This window comes from Rana temporaria, chromosome 3 (assembly GCF_905171775.1).
Source record: "Rana temporaria chromosome 3, aRanTem1.1, whole genome shotgun sequence".
NCBI classification, from domain to species: Eukaryota; Metazoa; Chordata; class Amphibia; order Anura; family Ranidae; genus Rana; species Rana temporaria.
In genome coordinates, this window is record NC_053491.1 from 447,997,726 (window position 1) to 448,023,815 (window position 26,090).

The 26,090-nt window shown below is 46.5% G+C and overlaps 1 protein-coding gene across 3 annotated transcripts in view; it reads left to right on the plus strand.

Moving 5' to 3' along the window:
* PALM3 (paralemmin 3) overlaps positions 1–23,356 on the plus strand; it is an 88,832-nt gene extending 65,476 nt beyond the window's left edge. For 2 of the 3 annotated variants that reach the window (XM_040346591.1, XM_040346592.1), the window contains exons 5-6: positions 5,798–5,864; positions 21,577–23,356. In XM_040346591.1, the coding sequence (XP_040202525.1) occupies positions 5,798–5,864; positions 21,577–23,172 (1,663 nt within the window). In that variant the 3' untranslated portion in view covers positions 23,173–23,356. The remainder of the gene's footprint in view (positions 1–5,797; positions 5,865–21,576) is intronic. The other variant, XM_040346593.1, reaches the window with a different exon arrangement.
* The last annotated feature ends 2,734 nt before the right edge of the window (positions 23,357–26,090 follow it).

Sequence of the window (26,090 nt, forward strand, 5' to 3'; positions counted from 1 at the left end):
CTCCTCTTACATTGATCACCTCTGTACCTCTCCTTTCCTCCCTGCACTCCTCTTACATTGATCACCTCTGTATCTCTCCTTTCCTCCCTGCACTCCTCTTACATTGATCACCTCTGTACCTCTCCTTTCCTCCCTGCACTCCTCTTACATTGATCACCTCTGTACCTCTCCTTTCCTCCCTGCACTCTTCTTACATTGATCACCTCTGTACCTCTCCTTTCCTCCCTGCACTCTTCTTACATTGATCACCTCTGAATCTCTCCTTTCCCCCCTGCACTCTTCTTACATTGATCACCTCTGAACCTCTCCTTTCCTCCCTGCACTCCTCTTACATTGATCACCTCTGTACCTCTCCTTTCCTCCCTGCACTCCTCTTACATTGATCACCTCTGTACCTCTCCTTTCCTCCCTGCACTCCTCTTACATTGATCACCTCTGTACTAGGGTTGTCCCGATACCACTTTTTTAGGACCGAGTACAAGTACCGATACTTTTTTTCAAGTAGTCACCGATACCGAATACCGATACTTCTTTTTTAAATGCAGCCACGTCCCTTAATTCAGCCATGTCCCTAAATTCAGCCATGTCTCTAAATTCAGCCATGTCTCTAAATTCAGCCATGTCTCTAAATTCAGCCATGTCTCTAAATTCAGCCATGTCCCTAAATTCAGCCATGTCCCTAAATTCAGCCATGTCCCTAAAGTCCCCATCAGCAGTGTCCACCGCAAAACATCCCCATCAGCACAGCAATGTCCCTGTCAGCGGTGTCCCCATCAGCACAGCAATGTCCCCATCAGCAGTGTCCCCAGCAGCATGTGTCCCCATAACCGCTGATTGGGACATTGCTGTGCTGATGGGGACACCATTGATGGAAACACCTGTGTCCTCATCAGCGGTGTCCCCACCAGAACAGCAATGTCCCCATCAGCAGTGTCCCCAGCTGCACAGCAATGTCCCCAGCAGCAAGTGTCCCCAGCAGCAAGTGTCCCCAGCAGCAAGTGTCTCCATCATCGCTGATGGGGACATTGCTGTTCTGATGGGGACACCATTGATGGGGACACCCGTGTCCTCATCAGCGGTGTCCCCATCAGAACAGCAATGTCCCCATCAGCAGTGTCCCCAGCTGCACAGTAATGTCCCCAGCAGCAAGTGTCCCCAGCAGCAAGTGTCCCCAGCAGCAAGTGTCTCCATCATCGCTGATGGGGACATTGCTGTGCTGATGGGGACACCATTGATGGGGACACCCGTGTCCACATCAGCGGTGTCCCCATCAGAACAGCAATGTCCCCATCAGCGGTGTCCCCAGCTGCACAACAGTGTCCCCAGCTGCACAGCAATGTCCCCAGCAGCAAGTGTCTCCATCATCGCTGATGGGGACATTGCTGTGCTGATGGGGACACCATTGATGGGGACACCCGTGTCCTCATCAGCGGTGTCCCCATCAGAACAGCAATGTCCCCATCAGCAGTGTCCCCAGCTGCACAGCAAGTGTCCCCAGCAGCAAGTGTCCCCAGCAGCAAGTGTCCCCAGCAGCAAGTGTCTCCATCATCGCTGATGGGGACATTGCTGTGCTGATGGGGACACCATTGATGGGGACACCCGTGTCCTCATCAGCGGTGTCCCCATCAGAACAGCAATGTCCCCATCAGCGGTGTCCCCAGCTGCACAGCAGTGTCCCCAGCTGCACAGCAATGTCCCCAGCAGCAAGTGTCTCCATCATCGCTGATGGGGACATTGCTGTGCTGATGGGGACACCATTGATGGGGACACCCGTGTCCTCATCAGCGGTGTCCCCATCAGAACAGCAATGTCCCCATCAGCAGTGTCCCCAGCAGCAAGTGTCCCCAGCAGCAAGTGTCCCCAGCAGCAAGTGTCCCCAGCAGCAAGTGTCTCCATCATCGCTGATGGGGACATTGCTGTGCTGATGGGGACACCATTGATGGGGACACCCGTGTCCTCATCAGCGGTGTCCCCATCAGAACAGCAATGTCCCCATCAGCAGTGTCCCCAGCTGCACAGCTTGTGTCCCCATCAGCTTGTGTCCCCAGCAGCAGTGTCCCCAGCAGAAGTGTCCCCATAAGCATGTGTCCCCATAAGCATGTGTCCCCATAAGCGTGTGTCCCCATAAGCGTGTGTCCCCATAAGCATGTGTCCCCATAAGCGTGTGTCCCCATAAGCATGTGTCCCCATCAGCGCAGAATAGCAATGTCCCCATCAGCGTTGTGCAACATTCACTTGCCTCCGCTGTAGCCGGCTTCTGCTCCTCTTCTTTTTTTCTTAGATTCCAGAGTCCCGACTCCCGCCCGCTGCTACACACGTGGAAGATTTGTCATTTCAAACAGCGGACGGGAAGAGGGGAGGTGCCGCGCCTGTGACGTCACTGGTTGTCGGGACATCGGCGGTCCCAGCAGCCAATCAAAAAGCACAGCGGGCGGGCCGGATCGAACACACAAGCGGGCCGGGGTTTGGAGACCCCTGCGCTAGGGGAACACAACAGCTGTCATTTGCATTTGAATAGCTGGGTGTTCCCCCCGCTGCGCCGTCATGTATAGCCCCTCCCCCTTGCCCAGAAACTTTGATAGACAGTCGTATCAAAGTGCCCGGGCAAGGGGGAGGGGCTATACATGACAGCGCGGCGGGGGGAACACCCAGCTATTCAAATGCAAATGACAGCTGTTGTGTTCCCCCTTGCATAGTAACTAGATGTCGGCAGCGGCGAGGGGAGGGGGATTGAGCAGCTCTCCTCTCCACCATACGAGGACTGCTCTGCTCCGCTCTCCACCCGCACTCGATAAAAAAAAAAAAAAAAGTATTCTATTTAGGCATCGGGAGTATTTGCGCGAGTACAAGTACTAGCGCAAATACTCGGTATCGGTCCCGATACCGATACTAGTATCGGTATCGGGACAACCCTACTCTGTACCTCTCCTTTCCTTCCTGCACTCCTCTTACATTGACCACCTCTGTATCTCTCCTTTCCTCCCTGCACTCTTCTTACATTGATCACCTCTGAACCTCTCCTTTCCTCCCTGCACTCCTCTTACATTGATCACCTCTGTACCTCTCCTTTCCTCCCTGCACTCCTCTTACATTGACCACCTCTGTATCTCTCCTTTCCTCCCTGCACTCCTCTTACATTGATCACCTCTGTATCTCTCCTTTCCTCCCTGCACTCTTCTTACATTGACCACCTCTGTACCTCTCCTTTCCTCCCTGCACTCTTCTTACATTGATCACCTCTGTACCTCTCCTTTCCCCCCTGCACTCTTCTTACATTGACCACCTCTGTACCTCTCCTTTCCTCCCTGCACTCCTCTTACATTGATCACCTCTGTACCTCTCCTTTCCCCCCTGCACTCTTCTTACATTGACCACCTCTGTACCTCTCCTTTCCTCCCTGCACTCCTCTTACATTGATCACCTCTGTACCTTTCCTTTCCTCCCTGCACTCCTCTTACATTGACCACCTCTGTACCTCTCCTTTCCTCCCTGCACTCTTCTTACATTGACCACCTCTGTACCTCTCCTTTCCTTCCTGCACTCTTCTTACATTGACCACCTCTGTATCTCTCCTTTCCTCCCTGCACTCCTCTTACATTGATTATCTCTCCTTTCCTCCCTGCACTCTTCTTACATTGACCACCTCTGTACCTCTCCTTTCCTTCCTGCACTCTTCTTACATTGACCACCTCTGTATCTCTCCTTTCCTCCCTGCACTCCTCTTACATTGATCACCTCTGTATCTCTCCTTTCCTCCCTGCACTCTTCTTACATTGACCACCTCTGTACCTCTCCTTTCCTCCCTGCACTCCTCTTACATTGATCACCTCTGTACCTCTCCTTTCCCCCCTGCACTCTTCTTACATTGACCACCTCTGTACCTCTCCTTTCCTCCCTGCACTCTTCTTACATTGATCACCTCTGTACCTCTCCTTTCCTTCCTGCACTCCTCTTACATTGATCACCTCTGTACCTCTCCTTTCCTCCCTGCACTCCTCTTACATTGATCACCTCTGTACCTCTCCTTTCCTCCCTGCACTCCTCTTACATTGACCACCTCTGTATCTCTCCTTTCCTCCCTGCACTCTTCTTACATTGACCACCTCTGTACCTCTCCTTTCCTCCCTGCACTCTTCTTACATTGATCACCTCTGTACCTCTCCTTTCCTTCCTGCACTCCTCTTACATTGATCACCTCTGTACCTCTCCTTTCCTCCCTGCACTCCTCTTACATTGACCACCTCTGTACCTCTCCTTTCCTCCCTGCACTCCTCTTACATTGACCACCTCTGTACCTCTCCTTTCCTCCCTGCACTCCTCTTACATTGACCACCTCTGTACCTCTCCTTTCCTCCCTGCACTCCTCTTACATTGACCACCTCTGTATCTCTCCTTTCCTCCCTGCACTCTTCTTACATTGACCACCTCTGTACCTCTCCTTTCCTTCCTGCACTCTTCTTACATTGACCACCTCTGTATCTCTCCTTTCCTCCCTGCACTCCTCTTACATTGATCACCTCTGTACCTCTCCTTTCCTCCCTGCACTCCTTTCCCATTGATCACCTCTGTACCTCTCCTTTCCCCCCTGCTCTCCTCTTACATTGATCACCACTGTACATCTTCTGCCCCATGCTTACACTTTGAACCCTCCCTGCCCCTTCTTAGACTGATTACCTCTGCATTTCCCGCACCCCACTTACAGTGATTTATTTGTGAGCTCCCCTCTTATGCTGATCACCCATGCCCCCACTCTGACATGTGTGTCCTCTTTCCCCTCTTACACATATCATATGTGCACTCCCACACCCCTCATCCACTGATCACTTGTGTACGCCCCCCCATATTACTTTGACACTAAGCACTCTCCTCTAAGCTGGGCATTACAGTAAGTGGTCATATCAGGTATTTAGGGCCAGATCCGCAGCGCAACGTAACTTAACAGATTTAAGTTACACTGCCGCAAATTTCCTAAGTTAGGTATCGATCCACAACACACTTTCCTGGAAATTTGCGGCGGTGTAACTCAAATCCGTCCGGCGCAAGGCGTTCCTAATCTAATGGGGCGAGTCCCATTTAAATTAGGCGCGCTCCCGCGCCGGACGTACTGCGCATGCTTGTGACGCAAATTTCCCGACGTGCTTTGCGCGACGTGACGTCATTTTTTGATCCGCGCGTAGCGTATTTCCGTATTCCCGTACGGCTTACGCAATCGACGTAAAATTTAAAAATTCGACGCGGGAAGGACGGCCATACTTTACACAGCAGTACGCCTGCTGTGTAAAAGTAGGGCTGCTTTACAAAAGTGTAACTAAGCGACGGGAAACTAACGTAGCGGCGACATAGCGAACGCGAAAAAGCTTTGAGGATCGACGTTACTCCTCATTAGCATACCCGACGCGTAATTTCGACGATGAATGCCCCCAGCGGCTGTCGCGGTACTGCATCTTAAGATCCGGCAGTGTAAAACTATTACACCTGCCGGATCTTCTGTCTATCTCTTGGAAACTGATTCTGTGGATCAGTTCCAAAGATAGAAACAGGGATATGCAGGCGGAACAGCAGATCCGCCTGCGTATCTCTTTTGAGGATCTGGCCCTTAAAGTCTGCTCTAATAGGAGGTTCATCCATATCTCCTTTCCACTGTGCTGCCTGTAAAGTGTTGCTGTAATGACCCATGCAAGTAGGGTCTGGGGCCCATAAGTTCAGGCACAAGGGTTTGAAGTACTGTGTATTACTTGAATTTGGTGATATATATATTTTTTTTTAAATACTTATTTTGCCCTATTTTTCATTCTAGTCTTCAATCAGAACTGGTGTATCTGGAAAACCCACAACTGAAGCCTTTGAAAGTAGCGAAAGTCCAGGTAACATCTCACTTTGTATTTAGATGAACCAAACCAGTAATATAAAGCATTCTTCCTGAAGCGATCGTGTGTGGGCCCGATCGTTTTTTTCCCATCGGTGAAAAAACTTAGAACTTGTTTTAAAATTATCTGATGGTTAAAAAACCGATATAAAAAAACGATAGTCAGTGGGCAAGTCCATCGGTTAAAAACCTGCGCATGCTCAGAATCAAGTCGACGCATGCTCGGAAGCATTGAACTTCATTTTTCTCAGCACGTCGTTGTGTTTTACGTCACCGCGTTCTGACACAAACTGATTTTTAACCAATGGTGTGTAGGCACGACTGATGAAAGTCGGCTTCATCGGATATCTGATGAAAAAAATACATCGGTCCGTTTTCATCGGATAACCTAATCGTGTGTACGTGGCATTAAGGCTCGTACACACTATAAGAAAATTGTCTTTCATCTGTAACAATTTGCTTTGAAGCGAGAAAATGGGGCCCGGTTTTCTTAGTGTGTACCCCACTTTACTTTACTTTCAACTTTTTGGTCTGTTATTTTTGTCAGGAACCACTTCCCGTGTTATCTCAAAGAGTCTAATTATCCCTACTTGTTCTTATGGACTTCAGAATAAGTGACTAAATTGTTGAGAATAGGATTGGGGGGGGGGGGTTAAGTAGTTTACCAATGACAAATGGGGAGGGCTGACACCACTTAGTCTACAAAAAACATTTAGCTAGATTCAGATAGCTTTACGCCGGCGTATCAGTAGATACGCCGTCGTAACTCTGAATCTACGCCGTCCTAAATTTAAGCGTATTCTGGAAACCAGATACGCTTAAATTAGGCTAAGATACGAGCAGTGCAAGTCTCCTACGCCGTCGTATCTTAGGGTGCATATTTACGCTGGCCGCTAGGTGGCGCTTCCGTTGAGTTCGGCGTAGAATATGTAAATGACTAGATAAGCCGATTCAGAAACGTACGTGCACCCGGCGCATTTTTTTTATGTCGTTTACGTAGGGCTTTTTCCGGCGTAAAGTTTGTCGAACAAATAGCTGGCCTAGTCAATGTTATGTATGACCGTCGTTCCCGCGTCGAAATTTGAAAATTTGACGTTGTTTGCGTAAGTCGTCCGTGAATGGGGCTGGACGTAATTTACGTTCACGTCGAAACCAATACGTCCTTGCGGCGTACTTTGGAGCAATGCACACTGGGATATGTCCACGGACGGCGCATGCGCCGTTCGTAAAAAAACGTCAATCACGTCGGGTCACATGTTATTTACATAAAACACGCCCCCCTCATGCTCATTTGAAATAGGCGTGCTTACGCCGGCCCATTTACGCTACGCCGCCGTAACTTAGGAGGCAAGTGCTTTGTGAATACAGCACTTACCTCTCTGACTTACGGCGGCGTAGCGTAAATATGATACGCCGCCTCAAAGATGCACACATCTACCTGAATCTAGCTAATTGTGTTGTCAGCTCACAACAAGACTTAAAGGGGTTTTCCGGCTAAAAAAATAAAATAATTAAAAGTCAGCAGCTACAAATACTGCAGCAGCTGACTTTTAATAATCGGACACTTACCTGTTCTGGGTCCAGCGATGCAGGGGAACAAAGTCTTGTTCGTCTCCCCCTCCTCTCCACGGCGCCGGCATTGTCACTGTGGGCGCCCGGCTGTGGCTTCACAGCCGGGCACGCACTGCGCATGTGCGAGCCGCACTGTGCACCATGATTGGCGGAGCAATTATCTGGGACCTGTGACGTGTCCCAGATGATAGCGGAGAGGGAGGGGGAAAGGTGCATTACTTCCGGTCACCGAGGCAACCTAGGGAGGAAGTGGAAGCTGGAACCCTCTAAAAAGAGGGTTTCCACCCCCCCCCAAAAAAATGACATGCCAAATGTGGCATGTTAGGGGGGGACCTTTCTTTAAAGCGGAGGTTCACCCTAAAAACAATTTTCTAACATTACATTGTGCTCACTCTCGCGTGAAACGCCTTATGCGCCGGGGGGGAAGCTTTTGTCATTGCGTCAATCACTTAGCCTGTGCATAGGAACGCCCACTCCCGCGGGAGTCGCTACCCGGAAGCCGGCGGGGAAAATAGCGATACAACGGTATGTACGGCAAAAAAAAACCATCAGCGTACTGTACCGTCGAGAGTGAGCACAATGTAATGTTAGAAAATAGTTTTTAGGGTGAACCTCCGCTTTAAAGTGGAAGTTCCATTTTTGGGTTTAACTCCACTTTAAGAACTGGGTGTAAAACATGGGTACAGATCATGGGGCATTTCTCTGTACTTTCACAGTAAAAATGTGGGGTGATTTGTCGCATGTGTGTTTTTTCTTATTTTGTCTTCACACGCACTTTATACCCATTGATTTAACATCTACATTTAACATTGGTTTGAAAAAAACAGTTGCATTTAGGGCATGCAGGGAATTCTAACTGTCACATTTGCTTGTGTGTTCAACCAAACTGTCAAACCATCAAATGGCTGGTGTCATAACTGATCACATGCGCAGCACCATGGCAACCGCAGATCAATCAGAGGCTAAGATGGCAGCTTCCTTGGCTGAAAAGGACAGGAGTGTTTAGTTCTGCTTTAAAGCAACCTGACTACTATCCAAAAATAACTGAAAAATAAGTTGCCTGCAGAAGACTTAGGCCCCTTTCAGACGGACGGACAGAATGGTGCTTTTAGCTGCGGATTTTCTATTTTTCTACCGCAGCTAAAAGCACACAATGTTTTCCTATGGCCCCATTCACACACAGCGTTTGCATGCGATTTCGTTACATGCGGTTTTGTGCGAATAGAAAAAATAGAATTGAATGCGTCCAGGTGCGATGTAGCGCAGCTATATGCACATAACCGCAGGTAATCGCAGTCTTTTTTTGTCAACTGCGGATAGCAGCGTTGGGAAAAAAAAGAACAGGAAGCACATCATAATCCCAAAAAATAAAAAGGGTTGCTATGGAAATTAATACCGCAGCTAAACGCGGCCGCAATTAAACGCATGTAATCGCAATGTGCAAATGCAGCTAATCGCAGTGCCTGGAGCCTTGAATTTCACAAAACACTGGTAGTGCTTTTTACTTCGGCAAAACAGCCGTCCGTCTGAAAGGGGCCTTATAGCGGAACTAAACCTACCAGTTTAACAGTTTCTCAAAACCTTTCCATTCAAAGCATGCCTTGAGTGATAGCCGTTACAGTTACTAATGAGCATATATTAGCTCCTGAACTGTCAAGCCTTCAAATGTCTGGTGTCAAAACTGATCGTTTTTACCAAATGGCCGACCCCAATATGTATACAGTATCTCCCAAAAGTGAGTTTTGTGTAAATATTTTATATCTTTTCATGTGACGACACAAGAAATTACACTTTGCTACACACTTTGCTACACACCTGCTCCCCATTCACACCTTAGACCTTGTACACTAACGAGTCACATGACACCGGGGAGGGAAAATGGGCAATTGGGACCAATTTGGACAGTTTTAACTTGTGTTGAGTTATTTTGAGGGGACAGAAAATTTACACTGTCAGGCACCTTTCACACTGGGGTGGGAGCGGCGGTGACGGTAAAACGCCTCTATTTTTATTGGTGCTTCATCGCTAATTTTGCGGCGCTATTCAGCCGCTAGCGGTGCGGTTTTACCCCCCACTAGCAGCCGAAAAAAGGGTTAAAAACCACCGCAAAGCGCCTCTGCAGAGGCACATTGCCGGCAGTATAGCTGCGGTGTCCCATTGCTTTCAATGGGCAGGAGCTGTGGAGGAGCGGTAAACACACCGCTCCAAAGAAGCAGCTAGCAGGACTTTTTTTTTCAGGCTTTCACACTGGAGAAAAAAGCAGCCGCTGTTTCAGGTCGGTTTGCAGGTGCCATTTTTAGCGCAATAGCACCTGCAAACTGCCCCAGTGTGAAAGGGGTCTTATACAAGCTGTACACTCACTACTTTACATTGTAGAAAAGTGTAATTTCTTCAGTGTTGTCACATGAAAAGATAGAATAAAATATTTTTTTTTAAATGTGAGGGATGTACTTACTTTTGTGAGATACTGTGTGTACGTTGCAGTTTGCAAGTAGTTTACCGGGGTTATGGCTGAAGCTTCCTCAGAAAACAAACAAAAATCAATATACTCTTAGTGCGATTTATTTTTTTTTTAATATATATATATATAATGTGTAGAAGAATACATATTGGCCTAAACTGATGAAGATTTTGTTTTTTTTTTGTTTTTATGAGATTTTTAATAGCAAAAAAGTAAAAAATTTACAAATGTTTTTTCAAAATTATTTATAGCGCAAAAATACCACCAAAAGAAAGCAATACAGGAAGGACATAAATTTTGATTGGGTACACCATCGTACGTTAAAGCGACGCAGTGCCGTATTGCAAAAAAATGGCCTGGTCATTAAGGGGGAAAATCCATTCAGTCCAGAGTTTTTTTTAATCCTCGTGTTTTTTCACCTTAACCACTTAAAGCGGTAGTTCACCCACAATCCCATGATGTTACCATCGAGACAGGCATTGTAGCGCGAGCTACAGTATGCCTGTCCCGATTTTTTTAACCCCGTACTCACCTCGTAGTCGTCCATCGTAGATTCCGGCTCCCGCGGGGAATGGGCGTGCCTATGGAGAGGGAGGATGATTGACGGCCGGCCCTGGCACGTCACTCTCCCCGAAGACAGCCGGAGTAGGTCTCGGCTCTTCACGGCGCGTGCGCACAGGCTATGCGCACGCGTCGTGAAGACCAAGCCTATTTCGGCTATTTCCGGAGAAGCGTGACGCGCCAGAGCCGGCCGTCAATCATCCTCCGTCTCCAGAGGCACGCCCATTCCCCGGTATCTTCGATGGACGACTACAAGGTGAGTATGGGGGGAAAAAATTCGGGACAGGCATACTGTAGCTCGCGCTACAGTGCCTGATTTAAAGGTAAAAGAAAAAAATTTTTTTTTTTTCCTGTCGATAGGGTGAACCCCCGCTTTAAGGACCGCCTTCTACACCTATACGTCGGCAAAATGGCACGGCAAGGCACAAGCACGTACAGGTACGTCCTCTTTAAGTGCCCAGCCGCGGACACGATTGCCGCTGGAGTCCCGCCATCGGTCCCAGGAGCTGAAGAACGGGGAGAGCTGTGTGTAAACACAGCTTCCTCGTTCTTCACTGTGGCGCTGTCATCGATCGTGTGTTCCCTTTTATAGGGAACCACAATCAATGACGTCACACCTACAGCCACACCCCCCTACAGTTAGAAACACAGATAAGGTCACACATAACCCCATCAGCGCCCCCTGTGGTTAACTCCAAAACTGCAATTTTCACTTTCACAGTAAACAATGCATTTTAAATGCATTTTTTGCTGTGAAAATGACAATGGTCCCAAAAATGTGTCAAAATTGTCTGAAGTGTCCGCCATAATGTCACAGTTACGAAAAAAAACGCTGATCGCCGCCATTAGTAGTAAAAAAAAAATAAAAATAATAAAAATGCAATAAAACTATCCCCTATTTTGTAAACGGTATAAATTTTGCGCAAACCAATCGATAAACGCTTATTGCGATTTTTTTTTTTTTTTTTTTTTTTTTTTTTTTTTTTTTTTTTACCAAAAATAGGTAGAATACGTATCGGCCTAAACTGAGGAAAACATTTTTTTTTATATATATTTTTGGGGGATATTTATTATAGCAAAAAGTAGAAAATATTGATTTTTTTTCAAAATTGTCGCTCTATTTTTGTTTATAGCGCAAAAAATAAAAACCGCAGAGGTGATCAAATACCACCAAAAGAAAGCTCTATTTGTGGGGAAAAAAAGGACGCCAATTTTGTTTGGGAGCCACATCGCACGACCGCGCAATTGTCCGTTAAAGCGACGCAGTGCCGAATTGTAAAAACCCCTTGGGTCATTTAGCAGCATATTGGTCCGGTCCTTAAGTGGTTAAGTGGTAAGATAAGACTAGAAAAGAGGGACAGAGGGATTTTGTTCCAAATCAAGGACAGTCCTAGGAAATGAGGGACAGTTGGGAGCTATGCATACCCTTTGAGTTGAATTCCAGGATTTCAGCCACTTTGTAAAATGTTCAGGCATCCAATAAATTAAGTCAATCAAGGTTCGATTAGGGCTAAATGCCAAAACGCGTAAGCCCTGTATTATTTTGTACTACACCTGAATTAATAAACAAATTTGCTGCGAAAAATTGAACTGCCGGCTTTCTTCTACCTATGTGCTTGCGTGGGTGCTAGGAGAACGCTTCAAGCCAGTGCACGGTCTGCTCACCCCCTTGGGGAATTCCAACATGTGTTTTTTACTATATTTGCATATCACCTCCTGGGCTTATCTCCTATTATTTACATCTGACAGGTTTATGGAGCTCCTGGAGGAGACACTAAGGCTGCATTCACACCTGAGCGTAGCGTTTTGCAGTGTTTTTTACCGCGATTTGCGGCGACAAAACGCAGTGTATTTGCCGCGACAAAGCGCAGCGTTTTTTACCGCGATTTTGTACAGGTCTAGGGTCACCAATGTAAAACGCCCAAATACGCTCAATTCGAGCGACAAAAAAGGGTCCAGAACTTGTTTGGGCTTCAGGCGTTCGGCGTCAGGCGTTTTGTAGTGGAGATGTGAACCATCCCCATAGAGAATAATGTAATTTTTCCCCTCTAGCGTTTTGGGGCGTCGCGCTTCAGGCGACAAAACGCTCAAAGTGAGGAGAGAAGCACACACAGCAGTTCTTTACTGAAAGTGGAAGTAAACTTCCATCACTACATTTTACCTATAGGTGAGCCTATAATGAAGCTTGCCTATAGGTAGTGTAAAAGTCTCCTAAATATGCACCGTTTAGGAGATATTTATTATACATGCAGCCAGTGATATCACTGGCGCATGCGCTCTGAAGGAACGACCACCCGTAACATTCCTTCAGAGCCCGTATCGTACTGTGTGCTTGTGGGGGAGTGATGTCATTGTGGCTCCAACCTGTCACAGAGTCCGCGAACCCGAAAACAAGACGGATAAGGATGGAAGCGTCCTCCAGCAATGACATTGAATTGCTGGAATGCTTAGTTTTCCAGGCAAGTTTCACATAATGGGCTAGTATTTTGTGAATGAGTTCACATAATACAAAGGCTTCTGTAAATGGGCAAGAGGAGGGGAAGGGCGGGCACAGCAGCTGCATCAACTCCGCTGCTGAAAGCGGAGCTCCACCCAAAAGGGGAAGCTCCACATCTTTGCTCCACGACTCACACATGCGCAGCAGGAAACAGGCGGTGAAGCCACAAGGCTTTACTTCCTGTTTCCCATAGTGAAGATGCCTGCACCAGGAGCCGATGGACGGATCGGCTTGGGGTGCCAAAATCGTGGGATCCCTGGCCAGGGAAGTGTCCCTTATATTAAAAGTCAGCAGCTACAGTATTTGTAGCTGCTGAGACAAGAAGGTTTAGCCTCAGAGCTCCATGAACTGTAATAATAGCGGTATTCCCGGCGCTCCATAGACCTGTCTGATGTATTAGTGATAAGTTCAGGAGGTGGCATTCACCTTATTGGACTTAAAAGTATGTCTGTAGCAGTGGCAGCCTGTCCATGGGGGTGCCCGGGCGCCGCCCCCCCTCCCTCCTGTAGCCTCAAAAAAAAAAAACGGGCCCTTTAAGATTTTTTTTTTTCTTAAAATGCGCCGCCCCCTCTGGCTCTCGCAAATAACATACATTCATGCATTGCATGAATGTATGTTATTGTTGCCAGCTGCCGTTGGTCTATTCAGATGGCCGGACCTTGGGCGCCGGGTACCTGAATAACGGCAGCTGGTTGGCTGTGCGAAAGTGCCTATCAGAGCTAGCGGCTCTGATAGGCTTTCCGAGTACAGCCCTCGACTCCCGGATGTCTTATCCTCGGAACGTACAGGGGGTGCATTCTTTGGATAAGACTGACGGCCGTCTCAGCCAATCAGGTTCCCCGATTCTGGTTATTGGTAACTTGATTGGCTGAAGCGTCATCAAGGCGGGAGAGGACATCGAGGGACGTGGAAGGAGTAAGGTAAGTGCATTTTACAGGGCACAGAGGTGACAAAGGGCACAGTGGTATCAATGGGTACAGTGGTGACAAAGGGCACAGTGGCAACAATTAAAGGGCACAGTGACATGCACAGTGGCAACAATGGGCACAGTGGCGACAATTAAATGGCACAGGGGTGACAATTGGCCCAGTGGCGACAATTGAGGGGCACAGTGGCTGCGTTTAATGGCATGGCACAGTGGTGACAATTGATGGCACAGTGGCTGCGTTTGATGGCATGGCACAGTGGCTGCATTTGATGACATGGCACAGTGGTTGCGTTTGATGGCATGGCACAGTGGTGACAATTGATGGCACAGTGGCTGCGTTTGATGACATGGCACAGTGGTTGCGTTTGATGGTATGGAACAGTGGTGCGAATTGATGGCATAGTGACTGCATTTGATGGCATGGCACAGTGGTGATAATTGATGGCACAGTGGCTGCGTTTGATGGCATGGCACAGTGGTGACAATTGATGGCACAGTGGCTGCGTTTGATGGCATGGCACAGTGGTGACAATTGATGGCACAGTGGCTGCGTTTGATGGCATGGCACAGTGGTGACAATTTATGGCACAGTGGCTGCGTTTGGCATGGCACAGTGGTGACAATTGATGGCACAGTGGCTGCGTTTGATGGCATGGCACAGTGGTGACAATTGATGGCACAGTGGCTGCGTTTGATGGCATGGCACAGTGGTGACAATTGATGGCACAGTGGCTGCGTTTGATGGCATGGCATAGTGGTGACAATGGATGGCACAGTGGCTGCGTTTGATGGCATGGCACAGTGGTGACAATTTATGGCACAGTGGCTGCGTTTGATGGCATGGCACAGTGGTGACAATTGATGGCACAGTGGCTGCGTTTGATGGCATGGCACAGTGGTGACAATTGATGGCACAGTGGCTGCGTTTGATGGCATGGCATAGTGGTGACAATGGATGGCACAGTGGCTGCGTTTGATGGCACAGTGAGGCTGCAATTTTTTTTTCCGTTTGCACCCCCCCAAAAATCTTGAGCACCAGCCGCCACTGGTCTGTAGTTTTTACAAAGTAGTTTCAATTCCTGGAGTTCAGATTTAAATCTATGATCCCACTTACAATTTTTCTTATGCACATAGCCAGCCAGGCACTCAGTCCAACTACATGCAGCAGGGACAAGGAGAGTATGCAAGTCCTGTTGCATCATTCTTGGCACCCTATGGAGATGTATTTGTTATATAAGCAGCCACGTCACTGGAGTCTCTTGTATAATTACAGAACCTGCAGATAGACACGTGTGGTGGACTTGGGAATGTCTGCCCTGCACAGGACAAGATGTTCCGAGAACACCAGAACAGTAGCCCTAACCACAGCTCCCAACTGTCCCTGATTTCCAGGGACTGTCCCTGATTTGGAACAAAGTCCCTCTGTCCCTCATTCCCCCTCATTTGTCCCTCATTTTGGTCTGATCTATATAGTTGTATATAAAATGCACTTTTTATCTTTCAAAAAGAGTTTTCCAGCCCTAAACCTTTCATCTGATTTCTAAATTGCTGCATTTGCAAATATAAAAGGAACATTAGTGGTAAAAAAACAAGCAATTGTGGGTTTAACAATTTTTTTTTTTTTTTTTTTTTATTGTCCTTTAACTACTTGCCGACCAGCCGCCGTATAGCAGGTCGGCTCCCCTGCTCGAGAGCCCGTAGCTCTACGTCGGCTCTCAAAGCGGCCACTAGGGGCGCGTGCGTGCCCCCGCTCGTCCCTGACTCCTGTGCGCGTGCCCGACGGGCACCCGCGATTGCTCGTCACTGAGCGAGGACCGGGAGCTGGGTGTGTAAACACACAGCTTCCGGTCCTGTCAGGGCAGAAATGCCTGACCGTCTGTTCATACAGTTAGAACACACCCAGGGAACATACTTAACCCCTTCCCCGCCCCCTAGTGTTAACCCCTTCCCTGCCAGTGGCATTTTTATAGTAATCCAATGCATTTTTATAGCACTGATCGCTATAAAAATGCCAATGGTCCCAAAAATGTGTCAAGTGTCCGCCATAATGTCGCAGTACCAAAAAAAAAACGCAGATCGCCGCAACTACTAGTAAAAAAAAAATATTAATAAAAATGCCATAAAACTACCCCCTATTTTGTAAACGCTATAACTTTTGCGCAAACCAATAAGCGTTTATTGCGATTTTTTTATTTATTTTTATGAAAAATATGTGGAAGAATACGTATCGGCCTAAACTGAGGAAAATATTGTTTTTTTTATATATTTTTGGGGATATTTATTATAGCAAAAAGTAAAAAATATATATTTTTTTCAAAATTGTCGCTCTATTTTTGTTTATAGCGCAAAAACTAAAAACCGCAGAGGTGATCAAATACCTCCAAAAGAAAGCTCTATTTGTGGGAAAAAAAGGACGCCAATTTTGTTTGGGAGCCACGTCCCACGACCGCGCAATTGTCAGTTAAAGCGACGCAGTGCCGAATTCGCAAAAAGTGCTCTGGTCTTTGACCAGCAATATGGTCCGGGGGTTAAGTGGTTAACTACTTGAGCTCCAGAAGACTGGTAATTGTGCGCTCATGCAACTCTGTACCCAAACTAAATATATATAATTTTTTTTCACACATATATGAAATATTTTTGTGGTATTTGAGGGCAATATATATCCCCACTGGGTTGTTTTTTTGGTCATATAAATGAAGAAAAAAAAACTTTTTTTACTTGTTTTGCTATAAAACCAATAAAAAAAAAATGTCTTCATAAATGTTCGCCAAAATGGATTCTGCTACATATTGTTTAAAAAAAAAAAATCACACTAAGTCAGTGGTTCTCAACCATGCTAGTGCCGTGAACCCTTGATAAAATGTCCCAAGTTGTGGGGACCCCTAACGGTAAATTTATTTTTGTAGCGTGGGTTGTCAGCACCCGAGGCAAGTAATTTGTGCCCTTAATCCACGGACATTTAGCGCTCCCTGTGTCCCTTCCACTCGTACAGTGTTAAAAGCCCTTAGGGTACATTTTAGGATGTAAAACTCTTTCTCATTGTTCTCTTTTCTTTCCCTTTTATCTCTCTCTATCCTAATTTCATGCTTTTTTCCCCCATCCCTCTCTCTATCTGTCTTTCTTGTTCTTTCTCTCTTTTTTTTTTTTTTCTCTCCCTTTTTTTTTTTTTGTTCCTCCCCCTCTTTTCCTCTCCCTTCCATGTATTCTCTATTTGTATTTATTCTCTTACTCCTTGGTGGGGAATGGGATCAGTGGCGGTGCTGGGGGGGAGTTCTGATCAGCCAACTTAGGTGCTCTTGATCAAGGTCATCTGCTGATCTGAGAACGGTAGTGGGGATATTTAATGGCGACTATAATCACAGGTAGTGTTACTCACTGTGTCTCCGGCTTCACTGTCTCTGACTTTGTGGTGTCTCGCAGCAGTGACACCTATGCTGAAATCGGGAGCCCCTCCCATTTCACATTCCTCACCAGTCAGTTGACCTCTAGTCTCTGCCCCCCAGCCATGCGATGAGGCTGAGTGGGCGGCTGCGATGAGGCTGAGTGGGCGGCTGCGATGAGGCTGAGTGGGCGGCTGCGATGAGGCTGAGTGGGCGGCTGCGGGCTCCAGGCACAAAAAGGCTGGGAGAGCGGTGCAGGCTTCAGGAACAGCCCAGGCTTTAGTGACCCCTGGCAAATCATAATTTGACCCCCGAGGGGGTCCCGACCCCCAGGTTGAGAACCACTGCACTAAGTGTATATTTATTGGTTTGCATGGAAGTTATAGCACCTACAAACTATGGTAAATATATTGGAAATTTTATTTATTATTTTATACTACTAATGGTGGCGATCAGCGACTTATAATGGGATGGGACAGCGACAGTGCGGCGGATAATCTGACACTAACCAGTGACCACTGACATCACCAGTGACATTAATACAGTGATCAGTGATAATACTGATGCACGGTCACTGTACTAATGACACTGGCTGGGAAGGGGGTTAACCTTTAGGGCGATTTGAGGGGTTAAATGTGTGTCTAACTATGTGTAATGTGTGTGGTGCATGCTGTTTTTTACTAAAGATCTCTGTTTCTCATCCCTGAATAAGAAACTGACAGATCGCTCCCACTGTACAGAGCTCTGTATTGTTTACCATTACCAACACAGAGCTCTGGGCTGTGATTGTACACAGCCAATCAGCAGGTCCCGGCCTACTTGCTGACAGGCTCCCGCTGTGTACAATCACAGCGGGGACGGGAGGGATATGTCTCTTTGCCTACAGCAGCAGTCCGCAGTACATTGCATTTGGGTGGGTAGCGATTGGGGGGTTTACAGGGGTGTGTCCTATGCCTGCATACTTTTGCAGACAACGCTCGCAGACTGAGTCAGGATTTATAAAAAATAATCGCTCGTATTGTGCAACGCTCGTAAAACCGTGTTACTCACAATCCAAGGTATTACTGTATACTGTTTAAAATACAGTAATGCACTCTCACCCTGCTCTGCACATGCTCAGTTGCTCTCCATTTTTAGGCACGGCTGAATTTGTAGAGGCCAATCTTCTGACAGCCTTAAAGCAGAATTAAACCCTCCTCCTATCCTTTACAGCCAAGGACGCTGCTTCTGTTTGATCTGCAACTGCCATGGTGCTGCACATGTGATCAGTTATGACACCAGCCATTTGATGGTTTGACAGTTTGGTTGAGGACGCAAGCAAATGTGACCAATACTGTATCTTGGCCTAGGCCAACGCTTTGCAGGGGTGCAGCATGAAAAGTGTCCCCGCCAGGGTTGCCAACATTCAGTAAATTAACCACTTCCTTACTGGGCACATATACCCCTTCCTGACCAGGTGAAATTTCAGCTTGTGGCACTGCGTCACTTTAACTGACAATTGCGCGGTCGTGCGACGTGGCTCCCAAACAAAATTGACATCCTTTTTTCCCCACAAATAGAGCTTTCTTTTGGTGGTATTTGGTCGCCTCTGCGGTTTTTATTTTTTGCGCTATAAACAAAAATAGAGCGACAATTTTGAAAAAAAAACTATTTTTTACTTGTTGCTGTAATAAATAGCCCAATTTTTAAAAAAAAAAAAATTTTCTCAGTCTAGGCCGATACGTATTCTTCTACATATTTTTGGGAATAAAAAATCGCAAGAAGCGTCTGGTTTGCGCAAAAGTTATTGCGCTTACAAAATAGGGGACAGAATTATTTTACTATTAATGGTGGCGATCAGCATTTTATTCGTGACTACGACATTATGGCAGACACATCGGACACTTTTGACACATTTTTGGCGCCATTCACATTTATACAGCGATCAGTGCTATAAATATGCACTAATTACTGTATAAATGTGACTGCCATTGAAGGGGTTAACACTAAGGGGTGAGGAAGGGGTTAAATGTGTACCTGTATTGTGTTCTAACTGTGTGTGGAGGGGGGGTGACTGGGGGAGGTGACCGATCTATGTCCCTATGTACAAGGGACACCGATCGGTCTCCTCTCTCCCCTGACAGGACATGGATCTCTGTGTTTACACACAGAGCTCCACATCTTGTCCCTGTAGCTGCAGATCCCGAGTCCCTGGCGGACATCACGGCCGCCAGGCACTCGCATCGGCATCTCAGCGATGCGGCGAGCACGCGCCGCCGGATGCGCGTGCAGGCCGTGTTTTTGCGGCCTGTTAGAGATTCAGAACCATCTGTAAAATCCGTACTTTTTGCATCTGTCTTTGAATGTTCATTACGGACATGTAGGCTGCATGTATGTAACTGACATTCATGGACAGATGCAACAATTGTGGATTTTACAAACTGTAAATTTACTGAAGGTTGGCAACCCTGGTCCGACGCTGGCTTGCACTCTTGTTCCTGCCACCAATCCTTCTTTTGCTCAATGCCTGGACCACATGCCTTCATCACTGTGCTACATGTTTTCTGCTGCAATAATGACATGGTTATATCCTCTTATGCCGTGTACACACAATCAGATTTTCCATCGGAAAAACATTGGATGGTTTTTCCAACGGAATTCCACTCAAGCTTGGCATACAAGCCAAGCATACAAGCGACTCGCACAAAAGTTCTCTGAACTTTCTACCATCAAGAATGCGGTGACGTACAACACTACGACGAGCCGAGAAAATTAAGTTCAATGCTTCCGAGCATGCGTCAAATTGATTCCGAGAATGCGTCGGAATTTTGTGAGTCTCAATTGCTACAGACTATCAAAATTTCCATTCGGAATTTTTTCCGGCTGAAAAATAGAGGACCTGCTCTCAATCTTTTGTTGGCTGAAATTCCGATAGCAAAAACGTCGAAATTTTCGGACTTTTGCTGTCGGAAAATCCGATCCATAAATTTAGCAGAAATTTGGGCTTAAAGTAGAGCTACAGACAACACTTATTTATTTTTTTTGGATTTTCTATAAAGTAAGGGAGGGTTATAGCCCCTGTCAGTGATTTTTTTTTTTACATCCCTGTCCCATTGCAGAGTGCCAACGGTCCTGTAAACGATAACGGCGGTCTCCGCAGCGGATTCGCCGCAAGATCGCCTTTATCGGTGGCGGGAGAGGGGCCCCCCCTCCCGCCGCTCTCCTGCGCCCTCCGCCGCTTACCGGAGCCGTCGGTAGCGGCGGAGGCGATCGGGTCCGTTCGGCTGTTCACTAGGGTTGCGAGTGAAGGAAAAATCTCCTTCGCCCGTCCCCATAGCTCTGCTGGGCGGAAGTGACGTCAAAACGTCAGTCCCGCCCAGCGTCTTAAAGAAACTTTTTTTTTTTTTTTTTTTTTCATTTTAAAAAATGACATTTTCAAATTTTTTTTTTTTTTTTTGCATTTAAGTCTAAATATGAGATGTTAGGTCTTTTTGACTCCAGATCTCATATTTAAGAGGACCTGTCATGCTTTTTTCTATTGCAAGGGATGTTTACATTCCTTATAATAGGAATAAAAGTGATCAAACGTTTTATTTATTTTTTTCAGTGTAAAAAGTAATAAAATAAATAAGAAAACAAAACAAAAAAAATTTTAAAGCGCCCCGTCCCGACGAGCTCGCGCGCAGAAGCGAACGCATACGCGAGTAGCACACGCATATGAAAACAGTGTTCAATGCACACAAGTGAGGTATCGCCGCAATCATTAGAGCGAGAGCAATAATTCTAGCCCTAGACCTACTCTGTAACTCAAAAAATGCAACCTATAGAATTTTTTAAACGTCGCCTATCGAGATTTTTAAGGGTAAAAGTTTGACGCCATGCCACGAGCGGGCGCAATTTTTAAGCGTGACATGTTGGGTATCATTTTACTCGGCGTAACATTATCTTTCACAATATATAAACAAAATTGGGCCAAATTTATTGTTGTCTTATTTTTTAATTCAAAAAAGTTAATTTTTTCCAAAAAAAGTGCGCTTGTAAGACCGCTGCGCAAATACGGTGTGACAAAAAGTATTGCAATGACCACTATTTTATTCTCTAGAGTGTTAGAAAAAAATATATATAATGTTTGGGGGTTTTAAGTAATTTTCTAGCAGAAAAAACTGTTTTAGTCTTGCAAACACCAAATCTGAAAAACACCTAAGGTCTGGAAGTGGTTAACGCAGCAGGGTGGCCTGTTGTACCATATTAAACAAAATGCCATGGCACATAAACCTGCCTTGTAACTGTTTTTTTTGCTTTTGACTGAAATGTACTTAAATTTCATTTTAGGATATTACGGCGCACAAGGAACTTGTGAATGGTGAAAGAAGCCTAAAACAAGTTGATCAAAACGAAAATCTGAAAGAACATCCAATTACAGAAGAAGGCGACCAACCTCGTGGCAGTCATGGAGAAAAGCTCACTGTATCCCAAAAAGACCCCACCTCTAGCACAGAGAAAGAGGGGCGTCCTGTCCCGACTCCTCGATCTAAAAATGCATCAGTAAATCATAAAGCCGAACACAACCCGGATGTAGAACTTTCAGACTCAAAGGAACCTGATGATAAACAGACACATCCAAGCCAAAATGTGGATGGTTTTGTTCAAAAAGATGCAGATGGTAGCCACAATATTCTCAAACAAGAAAACGAAATACAAAACTTAGGACACAGCCAGGAACTTCAAGATCGGAAAGGAGAACATCAGGATCCAGGTGGAAATCCTCAAGTCAACCTGGATGAAGATACCGTTGATAAAGTCCAAAGTATTCCAAACCAGAAGCTTGATTCCCTGGGGAATACTTTGGAGCAGGAAGACCAAAACTTAAGGAGCCCTACAAAGGAATTGGAAAGTGTTGGTCAGATAACAGATGACTCCCAAGACTTGAACAACGATCTGTTCAAACCTAATGAGAACGGCACGGAATCGCTACTGGATGAAATTACAAAACTGGTAAATCTTGGAGACCAACAAAGAGCCGATCAACAGAACCAGGATGGTGGCAAGCCATCAGCCGATCAACAGAACCAGGATGGTGGCAAGCCATCAGCCGATCAACAGAACCAGGATGGTGGCAAGCCATCAGCCGATCAACAGAACCAGGATGGTGGCAAGCCATCAGCCGATCAACAGAACCAGGATGGTGGCAACCCATCAGCTGATCAACAGAACCAGGATGGTGGCAACCCATCAGCTGATCAACAGAACCGTGATGGTGACAAGCCATCTATATCTAAGGAACCGCTCAACCCAGATTCACAGATTCACAAAAGTGAAGATGATGGCCAGAATCTGGGGGAAGGCAAATTTTCAGTTTTGATTAGCCATGAGCAAGGTCACGCCGCAGATGAAGCGCTTGCATTGTCTTTAGAGACCGAAAGAGCACATCCTGTTTTACTGGACATCCAAGAGGAAGCAGAGAAGCCTGTGGCAGTTTGCACCAAGTTTGAGACACCAGATGGCTTAAATCAAGGCTCAATATTGCATTTTGAGGACCAGACTCCGGATTCAGCATCCAAGCCTTTAGAAAACGCTCAGAGCTCAGTGCTGCCACCTAGTGACCAGGAGGTATGCACAACACTGCCATGTAAAGACCAAATTCCCAGCCAGTCACTGTTATCTGAAGGTCAAGTTAACCAAGCTCAGATATCTCAAGTCATAGTGGTAACTCCCTCAGGACACGAGCAACGCTCTTCTAATTCTCCACAAGGCCCTTCGGCCTCCAACCAGCCTGGGACCAGAGAAACCAGCACTGCCCCTGAAAGCCAGCCCCTATTACAAAAATCTCAAGAGACTGATGCCAACCACGGGGCCAACACAGCCGAGACACGGGATAAGAGCACGCCGACGAAAAAGAAGACATGCCAGTGTTGCGTGGTCATGTGAGATGAACAATGATGCAGGAGAGTTTCAGAAACACCCTAAACATGATCCATGACAGTTGTGAGCAAACCCAACGCGGATAAATAGTGTGTATATAGGTCAGGGAACTGTAACATACATTATATAGAAGAATGATCTCTCATTTATAGAATTTTTAATCTAGCATTGGTCTAACTTTTTTTTTTTTAAAGAAGAACTCTGGTTTAATTGAAGAGTGCTATATGGTTTAAAATATATATTTTGTTATCCACAAAATGGCACCATGTAGCAATATACATTTTATTGTTGCAGTGGAAGAGAAGTTAAAGTGTATGTAAACCCTAACAATAAACTTCTCTTATTTGCCTCCTTATGTTCTGGTAAAGGGGAACTACACTGCGTCTGAGTACCTTGAACCAAAAAAGCTATATACAGTGGAATCTTGGATTACGAGCATAATCCGTTCCAGGAGAATGCTTGTAATCCAAAGCACTTGCATATCAAAGCGAGTTTCCCCATATCTGTTTGATACCGGTTGGTCCTGCCTGAAATCCAGTGAGTGTAAATTCTGCAGTATTATCTCAAGCAGTGTTATCAGGACTGTCTAAGTCACTTCTGTAAACTACAGAACACCTCTCCCCTGTGTTATGGAAATGAGGAGATGCAGATGTGTTCTGTAGTGCTGCCCTTGGGTGTCAACCCTGCTTCTCCATTGAAATGGTTCAGTGAGTGATTGCTGTTACCCTAAGGCCTCGTCCACACGACGGGACATGTCCGCTGGCGGATTTTGGTCTGATGGCTGTACGCACCATCAGACCAAATTTCCCGCGAACAGCGGGATGACGCGGCGACGTGCGCGACCCTGGAAGGTCAATGCTTCCACGCATGCGTCGAATCACTTTGACACAGGCGAGGGCTTTCGGCCGAGCGGACATGTCCGGTGAGTCGTACAGACGACCGAACATGTCCGACGGACAGGCTTCCAGCGGACATGTTTCTTAGCATGCTAAGAAACATTTGTCCGCTGGAAACCTGTCCGATCCGCCGGAAAATTGTCCGGTCGGCCGTACAGACGACCGAACATGTCCGCGGACCAGTTTCAGCAGACATGTTCGGTCGTGTGTACGAGGCCTAAGACAGGAAGTGTGTTACATGAAGGATCACCAGGTGAAGAATACGGGGGGGGGGAGTCTGAAAAATGCAGCGCCAGAGCCACGTACACGTATGCGGCTGGCCACCCACGATCGCTCCACAGAGGCAGAACAAGGATCTGCCAAAATAAATAAAGCAGATCCCCGTTCTTTCAGGGGAGTACAGTGTGATTTGTCCGTTCCCAGTGATTAGGAACTGCTATCTCTCTCTACTCCTAGTCAATCCCCTCCCCCCACAGTTAGATAGACCACCCTAGGACAAACTTAACCCCTTGATTGCACCCTAGTGTTAACCCATTCCCTGCCAGTGTCATTTACACAGTAATCAGTGCATTTTACAGCTCTGATCGCTGTATAAATGTCACTGGTCCCAAAAAAGTGTCAAAAGTAACTCGTTAAAAATCGCTGATCATCTCCATTACTAGTAAACAAAATAATAATAAAAAAAGGCCATAAATCTATCCCCTATTTTGAATACGCTATAACTTTTGCACAAACCAATCAATATACGCTTATTGCGATTTTTTTTTTTTTTTTTTTTTTTTTTTTACCAAAAATATGTAGCATTTCTTCTTTTTTTTTTTTTTTTTTTTTTTTTTTTTTTTACATTTTTCTTTTGTAAGCTCTATTGGTGGGAAAATAAGGATGTCAATTTTGTTTGGGTACAACGTCGTACAACCGCGCAATTTTCAGTTAAAACAACGCAGTGCCGTATCGCAAAAAATTGGCCTGGTCATTAAGGGGGTGAATCTTTCCGGAGGCTGAAGTGGTTAGTCCCCGCCCCCAAAAAATTCACCCCTCCTAGCACAAATCCTCTACCTCTAAAAATTCCCACCTAGTACACATCTTCTCCTCCCCACTTCAAATACTCCCTCCCAGCTCAATTCCCCCCCTAACTCCTCCCTCCTAGCACAAATCTTCTTACCCCTATCTCCCCTCCCAACACAAATCCCCAAAACCATCACCCTTAGGACCCCCTCCAAATCTCCCCTCCTAAAACAAGACTTACCCCCTGCCGCCTCCCTTAATTCCCCTATTCAGCAGAAATCTTCTCCCCCCCCCCCCAATCTCCTTGTGGCCCCACCTCACATGATACCACAGTGCCCACTGCCCAGGTTAGCTGCCCCTCCTGCCCACCCCTTGTCCCAGCCCTAGTCTTGGTATATCTATCTTGGTCAACTTTACGCTGACCAGCCACAATATGGATGTAGTCTCCTTTTAGATCTGATCTACCAATAATTGTAGTGCAAAGGCCTGTCTGTTTAGACTGGATAAGGCCCCTTTCACATGGGATGGACTCCTCTATCTATGGGTGGTTGGATGTAAATGTACTGCTTGTTCGTTTACACCCATCTGATCCACCAGACTGGTGGGGAACGTCTGTTTTTAGTGGAAAGGATCGGATCAGGTGTCAACTGACACATGTCCATTGACTCCTGCTGCTCCATAGAGGGCAATGGATGGTCCGATCAGGTCCACCAAAAAAAATGGGAGGCGGACCTCATCAGTCCACCCGTGTAAAAGGGGCCGAAGGCTGATCATAGACAGCTGGAAGTTTGGCCAACTCCTGCTGAATCTACTAAAACTTTCCCTGCAAGCACTCAAGGGTTGAATGAGAGTAGATCTAGCTGTGTATGGCTAGCTTAAAAGCCTAGCAGGGATCCTCAAACTACGGCCCTCCAGCTGTTGCGGAACTACACATCCCATGAGGCATTGCAAAGCTCTGACATTCACAGACATGACTAGGCATGATGGGAATTGTAGTTCCTGAACAACTGGAGGGCCGTAGTT